This window comes from Lissotriton vulgaris, chromosome 2_1 (assembly GCF_964263255.1).
Source record: "Lissotriton vulgaris chromosome 2_1, aLisVul1.2, whole genome shotgun sequence".
Taxonomy (NCBI): domain Eukaryota; kingdom Metazoa; phylum Chordata; class Amphibia; order Caudata; family Salamandridae; genus Lissotriton; species Lissotriton vulgaris.
Window position 1 is genome coordinate 274,024,394 of NC_141687.1, and position 19,182 is coordinate 274,043,575.

Below are 19,182 nucleotides of genomic sequence, written 5' to 3' on the forward strand. Positions count from 1 at the left end.
GTGTGAGGGTGAGGGGTGTGAGGATGAGGGGGTGTGAGGGTGAGGGGGTGTGTGGGTGAGGGGGTGTGAGGGTGTGTGAGGGTGAGGGAGTGTGAGGAGGTTAGGGTGACGGGGGTGAGGGTGACGGGGGTGAGGGTGACAGGGTGAGGATGACGGGGTGAGGGTGACGGGGTGAGGGTGAGGGTGACGGGGTGTGGGTGACGGGGGTGAGGGTGACGGGGTGAGGGGGGTAAGGGTGGGGTTGAGGGGGGTGATGGGGTGTGAGGGTGAGGGGGTGAGGGTGATGGGTGTGAGGGTGAGGAGGGCGAGGGTGAGGTGGTGAGGGTGAGGGGGTGAGGGTGACAGAGTTAGCGGGGTGAGGGGTGAGGGTGACAGGTTTGAGGGTGACAGGTGTGAGGGTGACAGGTGTGAGGGTGACGGGTGAGGGTGACGGGTGAGGGTGACGGGTGAGGGTGACAGGTGAGGGTGTGTGAGGGGGCATGAGGGGGTGTGAGGGTGAGGGTGAGGGGGGAGAGGGTGAGGGGGGAGAGGGTGTGGGGGTGTGAGGGGGGTGTGGGAGGGTGAGGGTGGTGAGGGTGAAAGGTGTTGGTGAGGGTGAGAGGGGGTGTGAGGGTGAGAGGGTGAGAGGGGGTGTGAGGGTGAGAGGGTGAGAGGGGGGTGAGAGGGTGAGAGGGGGGTGAGAGGGTGAGAGGGGGTGTGAGGGTGAGAGGGGGTGTGAGGGTGAGAGGGGGTGTGAGGGTGAGGGGGTGTCAGGGTGTGTGGGGGTGAGAGGGTGTGTGGGGGTGTGAGGGTGCTTTGTTTAGTTTTAACTAATCAGTCACGGATCATTAAAGCAGATTTAGACCACATTTTATACTGCTTTCACCTTACATTTACAGTTTTAAGTATTTATGAATCTGAGGCGAAAATACAGCTTTGTGTGATTTTCTTCATTTTTGTACCAGACTGCATATTAAAAAACCGGCAATGGCAATTAAAAAAAGGCCAGGTGGCAAACATAGCCAGATCAAGAGTTGTGACCTCTGGGACCCTTTATTTCAACTAGCTCGCCTAGCGAAAATGTAGTGATTCTAGTTTTCAGCTGTTTGTTATGATATGAGCATTAAAAACCATTTATCAAAAAAGTATCTACAAATGAGCCCAATTATATACTGTAAATATTTGCCTGTTTTTCCCGTCAGTCACTGTCATTTCCCCGCGTCAGTACGTCACTGGCGCCTTGAATGAGAACAACAACTTGGAGACACTGTAACCCAAAAAAAGAGGAGACAAGGCGCTTTGCAATGCTGTGAACTTTTCAAAGTACGTTCTAATTTTAATGATATCACACACACAACATATACACTAGGCCTCATTAAACTGAAAGAAACCTAGAGGGTGTTCGTGCTATGCTGTTTTAACTTAACTACATTTCCCGCTAAACTTCCGAGTTAATTCTTCACAAACAGCATAAGTCTAAAATATACTGGCGTTTAACACTTTAAATCGCCGACACGGCACAGCGCCTGAATAAGAACGCGTTCGTAACCATGAGGAGCCCACACTGAAAAGCCCAGTGAAACACTGCAGCACTAAACTCGTGAAGCGCAGTTAGCGTGTTAAGAGAAGAAACAATGCGGCCAGATCACTCCCACTGAAGCAACCCTGGACCTCACAGAAATGCCAAATACGAGCCCAGAGCCCCGGACAGATATCCAATCTGACAAAAGCCTGCTTCTTTATTTACTCTGAGTTTCCTCAATGGACAGGAGCAGCTGTAATTAGCCTGCTGGCAGGGCCCGCGTGCGCTCCAGGAGCTGCAGGGTATTAGCAATGACTAATTGGAGTAACTGAGTAGACGAAAGCCTTGCTTCCCCCTCCACCCCCCAGCTCCTCCAGAATGCTCCTTGTTAGAATGCAGTTGACAAGTTCCCAATAGATTGCTGGGGTCTGGGGCGGGAGTGGCACTGGGAGAGACGTGTGTCATTGGCAAGCAGCTTGGGGCTAATTTGACCAATTAGAGAGACAATTTGATCCCACTGACACCTTTCTCTCTCACGCGGTATCACGGCGTTATTTTGTTTAAAAAGGGCGGGGGAGATGGGGGGCATTTGAACAACCTCCATCCTAGTCCACTTCATTAAACCACAGAAGACAGTAGGCCCACACTGGTGCGGCTGTCACAGCTGTGAACGGGGCAGAGATTAATACCGAGCAAAGTTCACAACTGCCATTTTCCAACGTAGTATTGTGAGCGAGTATTCTGGTCAGTGCTAGCAGTATGTTTTCAAAGAACAGACACTGGGGTCTTTGGAGGTGTTGGTGCACATGGTGATGCGCAAAGATATTGAAAACAAGTTTACGGTTGTACCAATAACCGTCAAATTCTCCTCTGGAGATAATTAGAAGTAAAGGTAGCACGTACTTTTATTTTAAACTTTATTTCTGTGTTCCAACCTGCTGCCTGTAAGGATCAAGAGAGGCGGGCTCTACTCCGATAGGCAGGAGCCTGCGAAGTTCCGGCAGACTTTTGTGTTATCTCCTTTGGAAAGATCTACCTTTGAAAAACAAGCATATGGTGATGGGGTGTGAGGCCGGCCGAGCGCACGCTGGGGGAGCCTTTGAAGTCATGGGGAGGGAAGCCTGTGGGAGGCTGATGCAGGGGGAATTAGAAATGTGAGTCACGGCCTGTTAGAAACCTGTTTCTGAGTCACAAAGGGGACTCAGAAAGCAATTGAGCCTTCGGTGAACGTAAAAATAAGTAAATAAATAGGCGCTGTGTCTGTTTGCGTGCTCGGCTATGAATTAAGGGCTTGTGGGCGGGCGTGATGCATTTTCCACAAATGTACATAATGCACAAGTCAGGCTAGTGGTGGCATCTGCTTGCATGAGTGGCCATATGTCAACAAGTCTGCTGGCAGGGGGAGGAAGGGTGACGAGACGCAGGCCCTGCAGTGAATAATTATGGGAGGAGAGATGCTGGCCTGAGGCAGAGCGCACCATATGGAGAGGGAGGGGGGTGGGCCGAGTGCAGGAGAAATGCTGCTGGCAGGGGGAAGGCTCGGGCAAGCTCGTGCATGAGGAGCTTGTCACGTGATTCTATTCTCGTGAACTGTTAGAAATCCGCCTGTTAGAAATGTTCTAGTTTAGCAGTAATAGGTCTCTCTACGAGACCTAAAAAAGGAGGCGGTAATGAGCTTTATATCTATTGACTGTCTAGAATGGCCAACTGCATTTGAATTTTTTCTGATAATTTACTTGAGATTTCTTCACCTTGGGTGGAAGAACAATAAAAAAGAATGTAAAAACAATGATATAGAGAAACATCAGAATTGGAAATGCAGCTGCATGACAGCCATAAATAAAGAAGTGCAGGGTAGTGGAAGAAAGAGTCATGAACTGGAATCAAAACAAGCCACAGTCGTTGGGGTCCCGAGAAAAACTTTGCGCCTCTGCACTTATATATACATATGTGGATACTTAAAGCACTGTTGTTATCCCAATGGTAATAAGTAGCCCTTAGTATGGGTGCGCTATTAATGTGATTTAGCCTTTCAGAAGAATCCGTGTGTAAAGCTTGTAGACCTTTACATGTATGCTACTGTGACATTCTATGTGGTGATGCCACATTATGTACACATAGTCCTTTCAAGGGCAAAATGTAGAAGGAGGCACAGGCCAGGCTGATATTTTAGTAGGGAGAGGACACAAGATATAGCTGGTCACAAATATTTATTTAAGGGGAAAATTGTCTCTCACCTTCCCTGCAGATATTAAGATGTGAAAAATCCAACACTTCCAGGAATTTATTTAAGGCGGGCAGGTTTTAGTGCTGTTAATACTCGGTAATGCAGCTTATCGTCACATGACATCTCAGCACACGATGGTGCGGTTGTGCACAACACTGTCTGTACTGGCATGCTCAGTGCCTTTATTTTTAACGAGTACACATTTAAGGTGCCAAGTGGGGGCCGGCAAGTGATGCTGATAAGTATGATTGGTTGTGTGCATATCCGCTTTGATCCCAGCATGTGCATCTTTTGGCACAAGGCAAAGTTTAACGTGCTCGAGTTGGACTAAAAAGAGATATAATGTGCATTTTAAATTAAACAATGAGCACAGTTCCTAATAGGTTTCTGAAGTGGGATTTGTTACCTGTATAGTACTCTGGTAGAATACCTTTGTAAAACATAATGGTTGGTGTCTGACTTCTTCTGATGAGCGTCAGATTGATATTTGAGAGTAGGTTATAAACTGATAAGATAGTGGTTTGAGTTTTCGCTTAAGCATAATCTGTAAAACACAGGTTCAGAGCTGTCAGTGTCTGTCCACATTTTTACAATTTCAAGTTTGGAAAAATAAACATCTCAAAGATTGATTAAAAAAACAAGCATTTGCAATGCAATAGGTATCGCATTAGGAAAGTTTGAGCTATTGGTATTGTAAATTACATTTTTTAATTTATGTGTTGGTTTGGAAAATAGCGAAATTAATAGCTTTGTAATTTACAATGCCAATAGTTTTAACTTTTGCAAATGTGACACCTATAGCATTTGTAATGCAATATGTGTTGTATTTACGTGATTTAGATGTATTGATATTACAAATAAAAATGGCTTTTATTTTTTTAATAATTAATACTTAAAAAAAGTTATTGGCAATAGCTTTTGTAAATAACTTTTGTGAAGATTATGTTCATTGTGACGAAAATCCAAGAACAGAAGTGAACTATTAACATTTTTTTGTGACATTTGTAATGAAGCTTGAAACATTGAGAGAACATATTTGAACCAGTTGTTGAATGGTTGCACAGATTTATGCTGTGGTGGCGCGGAGTGATGTTGTGGTGGCGACGAGTGATGTTGTGGTGGCGACGAGTGATGCTGTGGCATTCAGTGATGCTGTGGTAGCGCATAGTGATGTTGTGGTGCCCCTGAGTGATGCTCTGGTGGTGCTGAGTGATGCTGTGGTGATGCGATAGATAGGTAGATAGAATGAGGGCGATAGATAGATAGAGTGAGGGTGATAGAGAGATAGACAGATAGAAGGGTGATAGACAGATAGATAAAGTGTATTTTTGTTGCATTGAGTAGAGTGTAAGTATGAGGTGTGTAATTTTTTTGGCACTGAGTGGTATTATGTGGAGTATATTTGCGTTGCATTGAGAAGAGTGTAATTATGTGGCATGTAATTATATGGCACTGTGTGGTAATATGGGGAGTGTATATTGTATTCAGTAGAGTGTAGTTTTGTGGCGTGTAAATATGTGGCACTGAGTGGTATTTGGAGTGTATGTTGCATTGAGTGCAGTGTAATTATGTGGTGTGTAATTATCTGGCACTGAGTGGTATTTGGAGTGTCTGTTGCATTGAGTGCAGTGGAATTATGTTGCATATAATTCTGTGGCACTGAGTGGTATTATGGGGAGGTTATGTTGTATTCAGTAGAGTGTAATTGTGTGGCGTGTAATTATGTGGCACTGAGTGGTATTGTTTGGAGTGTATGTTGCATTGAGTGCAGTGTAATTATGTAGCATATACTCATATGGCACTGAGTGGTATTGTGTGGAGTGTGTGTTGCATTCAGTAGAGTGTAATCATGTGGTGTGTAATTATGTGGCACTGAGTGGTATTGTTTAGAGTGTGATGTGGAGTTGAGCGGTGATGTGGAATTGAGCGGTGATGTGGAGTTGAGCGGTGATGTGGAGTTGAGCGGTGGTGTGGAGTTGAGCGGTGGTGTGGAGTTGAGCGGTGGTGTGGAGTTGAGCGGTGGTGTGGAGTTGAGCGGTGGTGTGGAGTTGAGCGGTGGTATGGAGTTGAGCGGTGGTGTGGAGTTGAGCGGTGGTGTGGAGTTGAGCGGTGGTGTGGAGTTGAGCGGTGGTGTGGAGTTGAGCGGTGGTGTGGAGTTGAGCGGTGATGTGGAGTTGAGCGGTGATGTGGAGTTGAGCGGTGATGTGGAGTTACAGGTTCCTCACGGTGAAATAGCACAAACGGTCAAAGGCACGATGAAGTTGCCACCACTTTTCTTAATCAAATGCAGACCTTACAGCAGTTCGAAAAGAGGCAGCAAGCATGCTTTAACTCCGCAGCCAACCAGCATACAGTCACAAGCCACATCTTTGGCGGAAGCGCTGGTGACAGGGGGCTGGGGGGAAATCCCTTGGAAGTCTGATGCCAAGGCTCGAGCATATGGGGTGTAAAATAAAAAAAAGTCTTCGGAGTGGCATTGCGCAGAGGTGGGCGGGGGAGAGCATTTCTTTGAAGTGTGAAGTTCTCAGCAGATGAAGCGTCGCGCTTCAAGAGCCTGGTGGGGGGGCAGGATTCGAGCCGACGGGGGAGCAGGCAGATGGGGAGGGAGGCTGATGGCTTTGATGTGGGCGCCCGGAGATGGCTTTGATGTGGAGCAGTGATGTGGAGTTGAGCGGTGGTGTCGAGTTGAGCGGTGGTGTGGGGTTGAGCGGTGGTGTGGGGTTGAGCGGTGGTGTGGGGTTGAGCGGTGGTGTGGGGTTGAGCGGCGGTGTGGGGTTGAGCGGCGGTGTGGGGTTGAGCGGCGGTGTGGGGTTGAGCGGCGGTGTGGGGTTGAGCGGCGGTGTGGAGTTGAGCGGCGGTGTGGAGTTGAGCGGCGGTGTGGAGTTGAGCGGCGGTGTGGAGTTGAGCGGCGGTGTGGAGTTGAGCGGCGGTGTGGAGTTGAGCGGCGGTGTGGAGTTGAGCGGCGGTGTGGAGTTGAGCGGCGGTGTGGAGTTGAGCGGCGGTGTGGAGTTGAGCGGCTGATGTGGAGTTGAGCGGCGGTGTGGAGTTGAGCGGCGGTGTGGAGTTGAGCGACGGTGTGGAGTTGAGCGACGGTGTGGAGTTGAGCAGCGGTGTGGAGTTGAGCGGCGGTGTGGAGTTGAGCGGCGGTGTGGAGTTGAGCGGTTGATGTGGAGTTGAGCGGTTGATGTGGAGTTGAGCGGTTGATGTGGAGTTGAGCGGTTGATGTGGAGTTGAGCGGTTGATGTGGAGTTGAGCGGTTGATGTGGAGTTGAGCGGTTGATGTGGAGTTGAGCGGTTGATGTGGAGTTGAGGGTTGATGTGGAGTTGAGGGTTGATGTGGAGTTGAGGGTTGATGTGGAGTTGAGGGTTGATGTGGAGTTGAGGGTTGATGTGGAGTTGAGGGTTGATGTGGAGTTGAGGGTTGATGTGGAGTTGAGGGTTGATGTGGAGTTGAGGGTTGATGTGGAGTTGAGGGTTGATGTGGAGTTGAGGGTTGATGTGGAGTTGAGGGTTGATGTGGAGTTGAGGGTTGATGTGGAGTTGCGCGGTGATGTGGAGTTGCGCGGTGATGTGGAGTTGCGCGGTGATGTGGAGTTGCGCGGTGATGTGGAGTTGCGCGGTGATGTGGAGTTGCGCGGTGATGTGGAGTTGCGCGGTGATGTGGAGTTGCGCGGTGCTGTGGAGTTGCGCGGTGCTGTGGAGTTGACAGGGGGCTGGGGGGGATCCCTTTGAAGTCGCAACGTTGTGGCACTCATATGTAAATATAAATCGGCTGATAAAGCATAATTTAGTTAACCTGGTCATATAACTTTGTCCTCCGTTGCCACGTTATTCCAGTGGCTTTAGTATTAGGCAGGGAAGCGACAGACCACCAGGACCTCCGTCTTTTTTGCCACAGTTTATAGCCTGGGGTGGAATGCCTAGCTCGCTTCCTTCCGATGCCTGGAGCTCGCAGCTGGCGCCGAGGGTGTTAAGAGCACCTTGTTCGCATTCGCTGCTGCATGCAAGTCACGCGCACGGAGAGCAGCAAAGTCAACTCAGCCTTTCCGACGTCAATAAAAGGTTCAACTCAGCCTTTCCGATGTCAATAAAAGGTTCATGCAAGAAGGGTGCAGTGAAAAACGATCGCTGGAGGTCGGAGTGTGGCCAGAAGGGCTTTTCACACAAGGTCGTGATGATAAGCTTAACATGGAAATGGCTAAAAGACCGACTGACAAAATAATGTTGTTTTACTGAAATAGTGCAGCCTGTTATAACATGTATTTTACATAGGATAACGAGTTTAGGGTTTTTCTTTACATAGAAAATGAGACCTGACGAACCATCCAAAAACTGTTTTAAACAAGCTGTGAAACGTTCAAAGTAAGGCAGCAGTGATAAATGGAAAGGAAAGCCGATATAAAGAAAAGCAAAGCTGCCATTAAAATGAAAGTGCGACATGGGGAGGCCGTGGGCAGTAACAGCAAGGGTGGGAGGGGGAGGAGAAATGCGAGACACGGCCTGGCGGCCGTGAAAAGTATGAAGAACGCGGGCGGCGAAATGAAAGCCTTTGATGCAGCAGGGGGCGGCACCGCGCTGGGGAAGCAACAGATGGCTGGCTTTGATGTGGTGATGCCAGGCAGGCAGGCAAGCGATAGAAGCGCGGTCACGAGGCCACATGCACTTCTGGAAATCCGCTTTTTGAGAGCATAGTTTAGCTCTTAGTTTAGCCCCAATAGTCTCGCCTATTAATCCCTGCGGGATATAATAGGCGAACCCTAAAAAAGGTAGGATTTAATTCCGTTTGTTGTGTTCTCCAATGAAATCAGTACTATTCTCTGAAATATATTAGTTGTGTTTAATATCCTTTTTACTTCTTACAGGTCCAAGACATATGCTTCAGCCATGACTGCCGTTGGGTTGTGGTAAGCACTCTGCGCGGCACCTCCCACGTTTTCCCTATCAATCCTTATGGTGGACATCCATGTGTACGTACCCACATGTCTCCTCGTGTAGTCAACCGTATGAGCCGCTTCCAGAAGAGCGCAGGCTTGGAGGAAATTGAACAAGAACTGACATCAAAGCAAGGAGGGCGCTGCAGCCCAGTGCCTGGTCTATCCAGCAGTCCTTCTGGCTCACCAATCCACAGTAAGTACCTCCCAGATGGTTTGCATACATGGCTGATTGCATTCACCTTCCATGAATTACTGAATATTCTAATGTAGTACAGCTCTCTGTCTTGAACCACCTTGAAGAGCTCCAATTCAAATTCCCATTTGTACTTCTAAAGATCTCACTCCCTGAAATGCAACAATTTGTCTGGCATTTGGTGCTTTTCTAAGCTGGTTGTTTGCTTACCATAAGGATTGGCGGTACAAAAAGGAGTGTATGATTTAAACCAGGGCAATGCAGTGCCACTGAGAGGCCAGTCTTGGTTATCTACAGTATACTACGAATTTACTTTACCCACTTCTGTGCTGTGCCTATCTTTTCCCAGCAGCCTTGCCTGCATGCTGGATAGTATTGAATGTGCCTCTATCCTGTTCTGTTACCGAAAATTAAGAACATGCCTTAATATTTGACAATTCAGTGGACTATTGATGTTGATGGGTGATTATGGTGTATTGTATGTACTTTCGCACATTTTTATATAACATAGGTCTAGTAGTATGTCGACATGATAACACTTGCCTCAATATGATGTCCAGTTCTGATTACCATTTATGATAAATAGGTGCCTTATGTGGCGTTTTGTACATTCCTTAGGATATAGTATCTTACGCATATAATATTTACAATTGTGCACACTACAAACTGAATTGCTTCTAGGCGTTTAAAAATGTGATTGTTATTGCCCTTTGCTGATAGCCTTAAAAGGGGTAAGGCCCTCTGCAACTGGTGTTGTCCCAGGTGTGGGTCGAGAATATCGAGGACAGAATTTCGAATGGTCACAATATTGTGTCTAGAATATAGAGTACCAAAATATCGACAGGTAATTTTGTGTAGATTTTTCATACATAACTCTACATAAATGTACCTTGGTGAGATATATATGGTGTACATGTGGCCTGCATGAAATGATTCTTCAACAATGTTGCTCCACCAGGAACCAAATTGGAACACTCCCACAGGTTCAAAAAGGCTTTTATTCCGCTCAGCATGACAGGTTTCAGCAACCAAGTCTATCTCAAATGCTATAAGGGAAAATCATTATCTTGCTGGTGGTGAAGTAATCCACACTTAACTCCCCCCTACAGTTAACTCCTCCTGCACTGTGGGTGCTTGCATTTTTAAAAATACTAAGCAGAATAAATGCATTTTTTAACCTATGAGAGTTCTCCAGTTTGGTTCCTGGTGGAGGGACTATATATATATCTAAAGACACACACACACACACACGCACACACACACACACACACACACACACACACACACACACACACACACACACCACACACACCCACCACACACACACACACCCCACACACACACACCCCACCCGCCTGGTTTGAGCCAGGTCAAGGAACCCTTGGCTCCCACTCTTGTGCAAAACTGGACATGAGAGTATCCTACCCTCTGTCCAGCCCCTCCTCTAGGAGGGACCCCTCAGTCGTCCTAACCCCTTTCCTAGGGAATTTAAGGGGTTACATGTGGGTGGGTCCTCAGATTCGTTTTAGGACAAGACTCAAGCCTGAAACCATGTCACTCTTCGACCGTCTGGACACTTGGACTTTGCCTGGAACCTAGACGGTATCACAGAAGACTCTTGCCGCTCTTGTTCTCGCTGTTCTGTCTGCTTTGACACTCCCTAAGAAGTTGTCAATAGTTAAGTGTAGTGCCCATAGAAAGATCACTGATGATGTAGGCAGAGGGAATGCTTTTGCTGATCAGACAGCTAAGGAAACTGCACAGACTAAAGTCACAAGAATGTTTGTAGCAGGTTCTGCTATGTGGGTGCCAGAAGGTGCTATGTTTGAGGATACGCTTGAGAACGTGAAAGAGATCCAAAGTGAGGCTACAATGGAAGAATTAGCAATATGGCATGAGATAACAGCACAATTGAATGATGAGGGATGTTGGATTGACAAGTCAGGATAGCTGAGATGGATGTTACCAGATGCATATGTCCTCCCCGTGGTCACAATGGCCCATGGCTCAGCCCATATCAGTGCTAAAGGTATTTGCAAGTCGTTAGACCCTGTATGGCAAAATGACAACATCCCCAAGACAGCTGCACATTTAGTGAAATACTGCCTGGTATGCATGATGCAGAATCCTGGAAAGGGTACCCCTACACCACGCTGTAATTTTGCACCACCTACTTTCCCCTTCGAGGTCCTTCAGTTAGATTATATCGAATAGGACAGGGTCAATAAGTTGAAGTACGTGTTGGTGGTTGTGTGTGCAATCAGTAAATGGGTTGAGGCTTACTCCACTAAAGACAATACAGCCATTGCGACTGGAAAGGTACTCCTGAAGGAGTTCTTTTCTCATTTCGTCTTGTCCCGTTTGATCTGGAGTGATAACGAAGTCACTTTAATGCCAAGCTCATTCAGTTCATTTGTAAGGGTTTGCAGATAAAACAGAAGTTTCATGCTGCAAACCACTGCAGTCTACAGGTTTGGTTGAGAAGTACGGTACTCTCAAACTGAAATTGGCCAAGATTCAGGAGATAACAGGGTTACAGTGGCCAGATTATTTACCATTAGCCCTTTTGTCGACAAGAACAACAGCACTTTCTAGAACAGGATTGTCACCGTACGAGGTCGTGTTTGGACGCCCGGCAAATATCTGGAACGTCCTGTGCCATCGTAAGTTCTTCAATATTGAGTATATATTGATGACAGACTATCTTTGCCAGTTAACTGAAAATTTGCGTTCTATTCACCAACAGGTCCGCGAGTCCCTTCCACCCACACCAGAGGGGCCCGGACAAGATATTCGGCCTGGGGACTATGTATTAGTGAAGAACTTTCAGAGGAAGAAAAGCTTGAAGTCCCGTTGGGAGGGACCTGAACAGGTCCTCCTGGCCACTCGAACAGCCGTGAAAGTCACTGGCTGAAAGAACTGGATTACGCCAGCCACAGCCGCAGGATACCCTTACCCTGTGACTAATGAGTGAGGGATGGCATTGGGGACACTGAGTGTCAGAAGGTACCTTAGTTCGTCCCCTTCAGCGATGCAAAGTTAATGTGGCCCAAACAGATGCTGAGAACGATGAATTGCTAAATGCAGCGGTCCCTCCAGAAATTTGAGCCATTAAGGAGCCGCTATTTGTTGACCCCTGTGTGCCTTGAGTTACCAGATACAATTTGCACCGTCAGCTGAGGAATAGTACACCAAAGGAAAAATCATATTAGATAGGGATGGACTGTGTAAGTTAGGGGATTAGTCCAGGGTGACATGAGATTGGTTCACTGTTCATGACATTGGACAAGATAAGTTGAATGTGCTCTCCTGGAGGAGGGTACATTATCCTGATCGTCGTGGGATTCATCTTGAGCTTAGGACTGAGCAAACTCCACCGCCGGTGCTCAAGAGCGCCAACGTTTGATGAACAGCAGGAGCCTGTACCAGTAAAGCTCAGACGGACACTGGGAACACTTGTCTTTATTATCATTTTTGTTGCATTTCTTTCCTTTCATGCATCCTTTTGGTCGGCCTGTGGATGAGGGGGAACAGCCATTTGCACCATCGGCTGATTCTCGCACTGTGGTAGAGTATATACATTTTCATCATGGGTTTACTCCCATAAGACCGGCAGGACAAGGGACCTTCGGTACATTGTCCCCAAAATCTGATATGTGCACATACGAAAGAGTGAGGAACGAAACATGGCTTTGAAGTCGAAATGGCTGATTTCCAAGGCTCAACACCTCTGAGTATTTTCAGTCTTTCCAAGCTCACAGTATTACCCAGGACAAACCGATGCCAGTTTCCGTGGTCAACACAACAGCTAGGTTCTGTGTCCAGGGGACTGGAGAGGTAAAGGTGGGGAGAGTAATTGCAATTTCACCTAAAGACTGAGAACTATTAATAGTCTGCCCGTGGTCCTATCCCATAATGTCTATTTTGTCTGTGGATCCCAAGCTCATGTCTTGCTTCCGAGGGAATAGTCAGACAGATGTTATCTCTCTTTCCTCCTTCCCCCTGTGTATGTTGCTCCATCCAATTATCATAAAGATCATCAGCTGCAGCGTAGGAGTACATACTTGTCCCAAGTCAGAAGGGATATTGACACAAAGGATATAGATCATGCATATACCACCGCACAATAGTTTGGGGATGCCATAAAGGGTCTCCTACCTTTTTGGGACCCCATGGCTAATAGTCTTCATCTTTGTCGGCTAACTAGAGTTGTTGAGGGGGTTATTAATACAACTGCTGGAATACTGACAGACATCACTGCTGAGCTTCAGGCTACAAGATTAGTCACTTTGCAGAACTAGATGGTGTTAGACGGAATACTTACGGATAGGGGTGGGGCTTGTCGCGTCATTGGCAGCTGTTGTTGTGTTTACATACCTGATCACGCTCCCAACGTGTATGCAGCTATACAAAAATTGCATAGACTTTCATCTGACATACACCAAGAGGCAGGTCCTGGGACACTATTGGGATGGTTCTGGAACATACTCGCATCCTGGGGTTGGAAGATCCTCATTTCCCTAGCTGTGGTTGCTGGTATCTTCTTCATGTGTTGCCTCTGCATAAAATGTCTCCCAGCTTGTTGCTTCTAATGTGTCACTATCCTCACTCCCAAGACGAACATGCCAGTTCATGATACTAATGCTGCAGTTATGTTACAGAAAGGCATTGATGAAATGATGCAGATTGATGAAGGTATTTTTGATTCTACATCATCCCTTGGAGTTTCTATTCCTGATACTGATTATATAGATTGTTCTGAGTACTGATGTCCCTTTGTCCACAAGCATGTTATGTCCTCTCTGCCCACCACATAAATCAGTTAGCGAATGCTAAAAGTAGGGTCTGATGCAATGAACATGTTTTTGCTATTCTGTTTGTGCAATTGTTTTATGTAAGTTAGCATTCGTTGTACCATTTTATGTTTAGCCGCCATTTTGAATCAAGGCTTTAGCTGCTTATTGTCTCCTCGCGAAGCAGGATGTGGAAAGTTTAATTTCCCCAAGGTTAGGCCTTGCTCTGCTTATGCATACACTGTTCTTATTAGCACATGCCTTTCCCACTAGATAGAGGTCTTCTCCCATCAGTCTAGAGGCAGGCACGGACTGAGTGACCTTGGGTAGAAGATACTTTGTGCCTGGCCTCAAAACTGAAACCCATACTACTGCACTTCTTTGTGTTTGCTGCACCTGCTTGGAAAATTCCATTATGGGCGGGTCGTTCTTGGGTCTGAAATGTACATAATGTATCGCTATGTTTGCTGAAGTCAGTCCTCTCTGCAACACCCCTAAGTGACTGGGCAGACGGGGCTCCACTCGAGTGTATCTGAAAAAACATATACTTGGGTTGTATTTTCTACTGTCTGACCGACTCTTCATTTGGTATGGAAGGTTGAGAGGGGGTCCTGAGTGACCCGGGGGACCCTAAATGGGCCACTTCCTCCAGCATGCTCCTCTTACTTTCAGCAGTATCATTGGAACTGGAGTCCAGAGATCGACCATTAGCATGGATCCCTGTATACGAGACAACAGTTTTGTCGTGGGTGAGGCCAGTCGCTGCCAGCAGTGGCACTGTTTTATCCTGGTTCGCTGGGCCCTTGTTGGCCCTGTACACATCCCACGTTGGCTCACATCCCATGACGTCTCCGCTGCTACTGGTATGTGAGATTGCCATTTCAGTGCACCTCATTTCCCCCATTTGCCCTGTACTTGTCCTGTCACTCACATGCGTCTGTAGGAGTCTGGAAGATGTATGTATTCCCTTCCAACATAACTCGCAGCTTGACAGGGAATAAAAGGGAGTATCTGAGGTCCACCTCCCTCAATGCATGTTTAACTTCCAAAAAGGAAGTCCGCTTAGCCTGCACTGCCACAGTAAAGTCCAGAAACATAGTCACAGCTGCACTGCCAATTCGGAACAGGCCCTCTACATGTGCATTTTGGAGTAGGGTGTCACAGCCCCAATAGTACTGCAGCCAGGCCACCACAGGCTTCTGTGGCCGCCCACGAAGCGGGGCCTCACAAGAACCCAGTGAGCACAGTCAAGGTCAAAGAATGTTACCTGCATTTTTATCCAGTGTTCCAGGTATGCAGCCATATCTTCATCTTCTGCCCCCATGGACAGTCCTAAGATCTGCACATTGTTGTACGGATTACGACCTTCTACATCTTTGACTCTGTACTCCTGGATCTTCACTTGTTCAGTAAGATCTGTATTCTGGTGCTGCAGGGATTGTTGTGCTGATTGTACTTCTGGAACCACCACCTCCGTCTCCTTGACCCTGTCAGCAAGCTTCTAATAGCCTTTAGAAGGCCCAATTCTGAAACACAGGCAGCCTATCTGAGCCTGAAGGGTGTGTTTAGAGTCCGTAATGGCAGCCAGAATTCTGGCAAGCGTCTGTTGAATGGCAGGGGAAACCTGTTCAGCACCACTTCCAGGCGGCACCTCCTCTGCAGCGGGCACCACCTGCGACCCCCGCGGACAGTCAGGGCCTCTTAACCTAGACTTTCTGCCACAGGTCCACTAGACAATCGATCAGTCAGGCCTTCCCCAGGCAAACAGAGCAGACCTTCATAGTTAGTGGAGGCTACTCATCAGATGTCACAACCAGCCAGTCTCCTTTATCCAGTGCTTTTCGCAGTGGACAGGCACATCCAGACTTATGGAGCCTACAGGGGCCCGCGGGCCCCACCAGGTCAAGCCAGTGCCGGGATCAGCTCATGCCTTGGGTCCCCTCCGGGTGCCCATCACGTGCCTCCAGAGGTCGGGAGGGTGGAGAAAGTCCGAATCACTCACCAACGCTGTATCCCCACAGTATCCACTTCATCAGGCCGCCAGCTTCTCAATCAAAGAGGCCTGGCCCAGATGTAGAGTCTAACGTTCGGGTGTCCCTCTTGGGGTAGAGAAACAATAACCACCAGGAATCCCTAGCTCTGGGGACCCCGATCTGGTCAATTAGGGCCCCACTCAGGCATCTTACTTCGCCCAACACTGCCTGGTCCACCCCCAAGCTGCAGGACCCTGTTGCCAGTATCCCCGGTCTCTGGTGCCAGACTACACCCTGAAAAAAGTCACTAGGGGGAGTGCCCTATTCATGGAGAGCGTGTTGGGCCCCTTACTCTGTTCCCAGCACGACGACCAGCCGCCCCGACGTTTGGGGTCGCCATCACAGGCCGGCGGGTAGGAAAGATGGCGTTACATGGCTGCAGTGTTTTTTTCAAATATGGGCCATGCCCAGTCAGCCTTGCGCGTGTCTCTAAAGTCAGTGCCCCAGCCAAGTTATCCTCTCTCCTCGCAGGACCATTGGCCCTCCTCACAGGCCTCGCTTCTCGGGCTAGGTGGCCCGTGCCTCCCAGGCAGCCAGCCATGCATGTACCCAGCAACCTGCATGGGGAAGCAGCCCTCTATCCCAGCATTCACATTCAAAATGTGACTGTATTGTAATCACAGTGCCTTAAAGAGACATGGTCACTGTATGACAAATACTGGCACATTGTGAATTTCATTTCGAGGAATGTATGCAGTGGCCGCTGGGAGTACTGTCTGCTCATCCAGTAGTCCCCAGGAACACAGTGAAAACTGTCAAATATTGACTGGTGCTCTGGGAGGCACTTGCCTTTCAGTGCTTTGTGACTGCAAAAACAAAACATTTGTGCATGCCACTGGAATTAGGAGGTACGCACATGTGCTACTCCTTTTGTCTTGCAACTTGCAGTGGATTGCAATGTTTCTATTGTGATTCCTATTTATTTATTTATTTTATTTTAAATTCTTCTAGAGCGCAGGAATCAATCCCGTAAGGGTATCTCCGCGCTGTGCCAGCAGTAGGAAACTCAGTCGGTGAATAAGGAACATTAATTAGATGGACTGAAATGCCTCTTGATAAAGGATAGTTTTTAGTATTTTCCTAAAGGATAGGTGATTAGTAGTTGTTCTGGCTTCGAGGGGCAGTCTGTTCCATAGGGCAGGTCCGACTGAGGAGAAGGCCCGGTCTCCTTGTCTGGACTTCTTTGTGGACGGGGGTTTTAGCAAGGCTTGACTGCTTGAACGAAGGGACCTACTGGGCTGATATGGCACCAAGGATTGAGACAGGTATTTAGGACCTGTGCCATAGATGCATCTATGGACCGTGCAGCAGATCTTAAAATGGACGCGCTGTCTTATTGGGAGCCAGTGCAGCTCCCTGAGCAGGGGTTTGGAGGGGGTCCTAGCTGGTGCCCCCATAACCAGTCTTGCTGCCGTGTTCTGGACCACCTGCAGACGACCTACTGCGTCAGCATTTGCTAACGTCAGCAGGCCGTTGCAGTAGTCCAGACGACTGGTCACTAATGCCTGCACAAGTGTCTTCCTGTAAGAAGCAGGAAGATACGGAAAGACACGTCTAAGCAGGCCAATAGTGTGGAAGCATAATCCTGCGATGTAATTGGTATGCTCCTTCAAGGTCAGCTTTTGGTCCAGTTTCACCCCAAGATTCTTCACATGATGTTTAGATGACGGTACTGGGCCAAGATCTATTGGCCACCAGTCAGGGGACCAGAGAATGCTTGCTTTGCCAAAAAGCATGACCTCAGTTTTTGTGACATTACATTGGAGGCAGTTCTTCGCCATCCAATGTGACACCGCCCTCATACCCTCAGCAAAGTTCTCTTTGACTTTAGAGTCAAGGGAGTTGAAAGGGTAGAGGAGCTGGGTGTCATCAGCATAGGAGATCGGTGTGAACCCATACTTCCGCACAATCTCAGCAAGGGGGGCCACATATACATTAAACAATGTAGGGCTAAGACAGGAGCCTTGTGGCACCCCCTTCGTGAGCCCCCTGGAGATGGAACGGAAGGGGCCCCGCTGACAGATTGTGATCTCCCGGAAAGGAAACTCTCCAACCATGATAGTACTAGGCCTCCGATTCCTACTCCTTGCAACCGGCCGAGAAGGATGTTATGATCCACGGTATCGAAGGCTGCAGACAGGTCCAACAGCACTAGAATTATGGAGCCTCCTCTATCCTGTGACATTTTGATCTGATCCGTCACAGAAAGAAGGGCTGATTCAGTGCTGTGGTTGGGCCTGAAACCAGATTGTGATTGGTCCAGGCCCCCTGTCGCCTCGATAAAATCGGAAAGGATGGTATTTACGTGCTTCTCAGCCAGTTTGCTAATGTAAGGGAGGAGAGAAATCGGGCGGAGGTTGGAGAGTTCAGACCAGGGCAAGGTGGAATTTTTGCGTATAGGGTTCACTACCGCTTTCTTCCAGGCTGATGGGAGCATACCCTCAGCGTATGAAAGATTAAGCAGTTTCTGGATGGAGGGTCCTACTATGTCGATTAGCGGGGAGAAGAATTTAGCAGGTAGCAGGTCATTAGGGGAACCAGTCTTTATTTGATTAATCAGTAAGGTCAGATCCTCAGCAGTTATTCCTGGAATAGCCTGGAGAGTTCTTTCAGAGGTCAACCTAGAGGATGTTTCAGGAGCTTCATTTCCCTGAGAGTCTGAGACAGCGGTGATTTTTTTATATATCCCTTCTATTTTGTCTTCAAAATATTGGGATATATCGTCACACAGAGCCTGAGTAAAGGTGTTAGGGCTCTCGCATACCTCAGGGTTAGTAAAGGTCTGAATAATTTTAAAGAGTTCTCTTGTTGAATTACCTGCCTCTCCAATTTGGGTTGTGAGGCTTAATTTCCTGGCCTTTTTTATGTTTTTATAATAGGAGGACATTACCTCCAGATAGCAAATCTTATCTTCCTCCTTTCCTGTTCGTCTCCAGATTTTCTCTAATTTCCTGCATCTCTGCTTTTCAGTTTTTAGAGCCTCAGTGTACCAGGCTTCCCTTTTAGCCATGGTAGATTTTTTTACGTTTTTCTGAGGGGCAAGAGTGTCAATAGCAGCCGTCAGAGTGGAATTAAACTTGGAGAGAGCAGTGTCGATGTTATCGGAGTTGGAGGATATTGGCTGTTCCCATACTTGCCCGAGCTTAGCAGAGGTTACTTTATGCCAAGGTCTGCGTTTAATGTACTGAGTGGGCAAGTGGTTCAAGGGAAGGGTAGTATGTGTAAAAGAGAAGTTTATCAATTTATGATCAGACCAAAAGACGTACTTAGGGGGGTAACAGTGAACATTTGGATGGGAGGTGAAAATCGAGTCCAAGATATGACCACCTGAGTGCGTGGGTTCGTTATTTCTTGGGTGTAGACCTAAGAGTGCAAGGTCTGAGAGAAAAACTTTGGTGTCCGGATGATCACTAATATCCAAATGAAAATTAAAATCTCCTAGTAAGATAAAATCTCCGTTGGCTTTCATATATGGAGCTAGCAATTCAGTGAGGGCCAGAG

General features: G+C 47.7%; 1 protein-coding gene across 2 annotated transcripts in view; it reads left to right on the forward strand.

Annotated features, from left to right (window-relative positions):
* BCAS3 (BCAS3 microtubule associated cell migration factor) overlaps positions 1-19,182 on the forward strand; it is a 3,998,327-nt gene that overhangs the window by 1,829,564 nt on the left and 2,149,581 nt on the right. For both annotated transcript variants that reach the window (XM_086954924.1, XM_086954923.1), the window contains exon 15: positions 8,591-8,855. In XM_086954924.1, the coding sequence (XP_086811050.1) occupies positions 8,591-8,855 (265 nt within the window). The remainder of the gene's footprint in view (positions 1-8,590; positions 8,856-19,182) is intronic.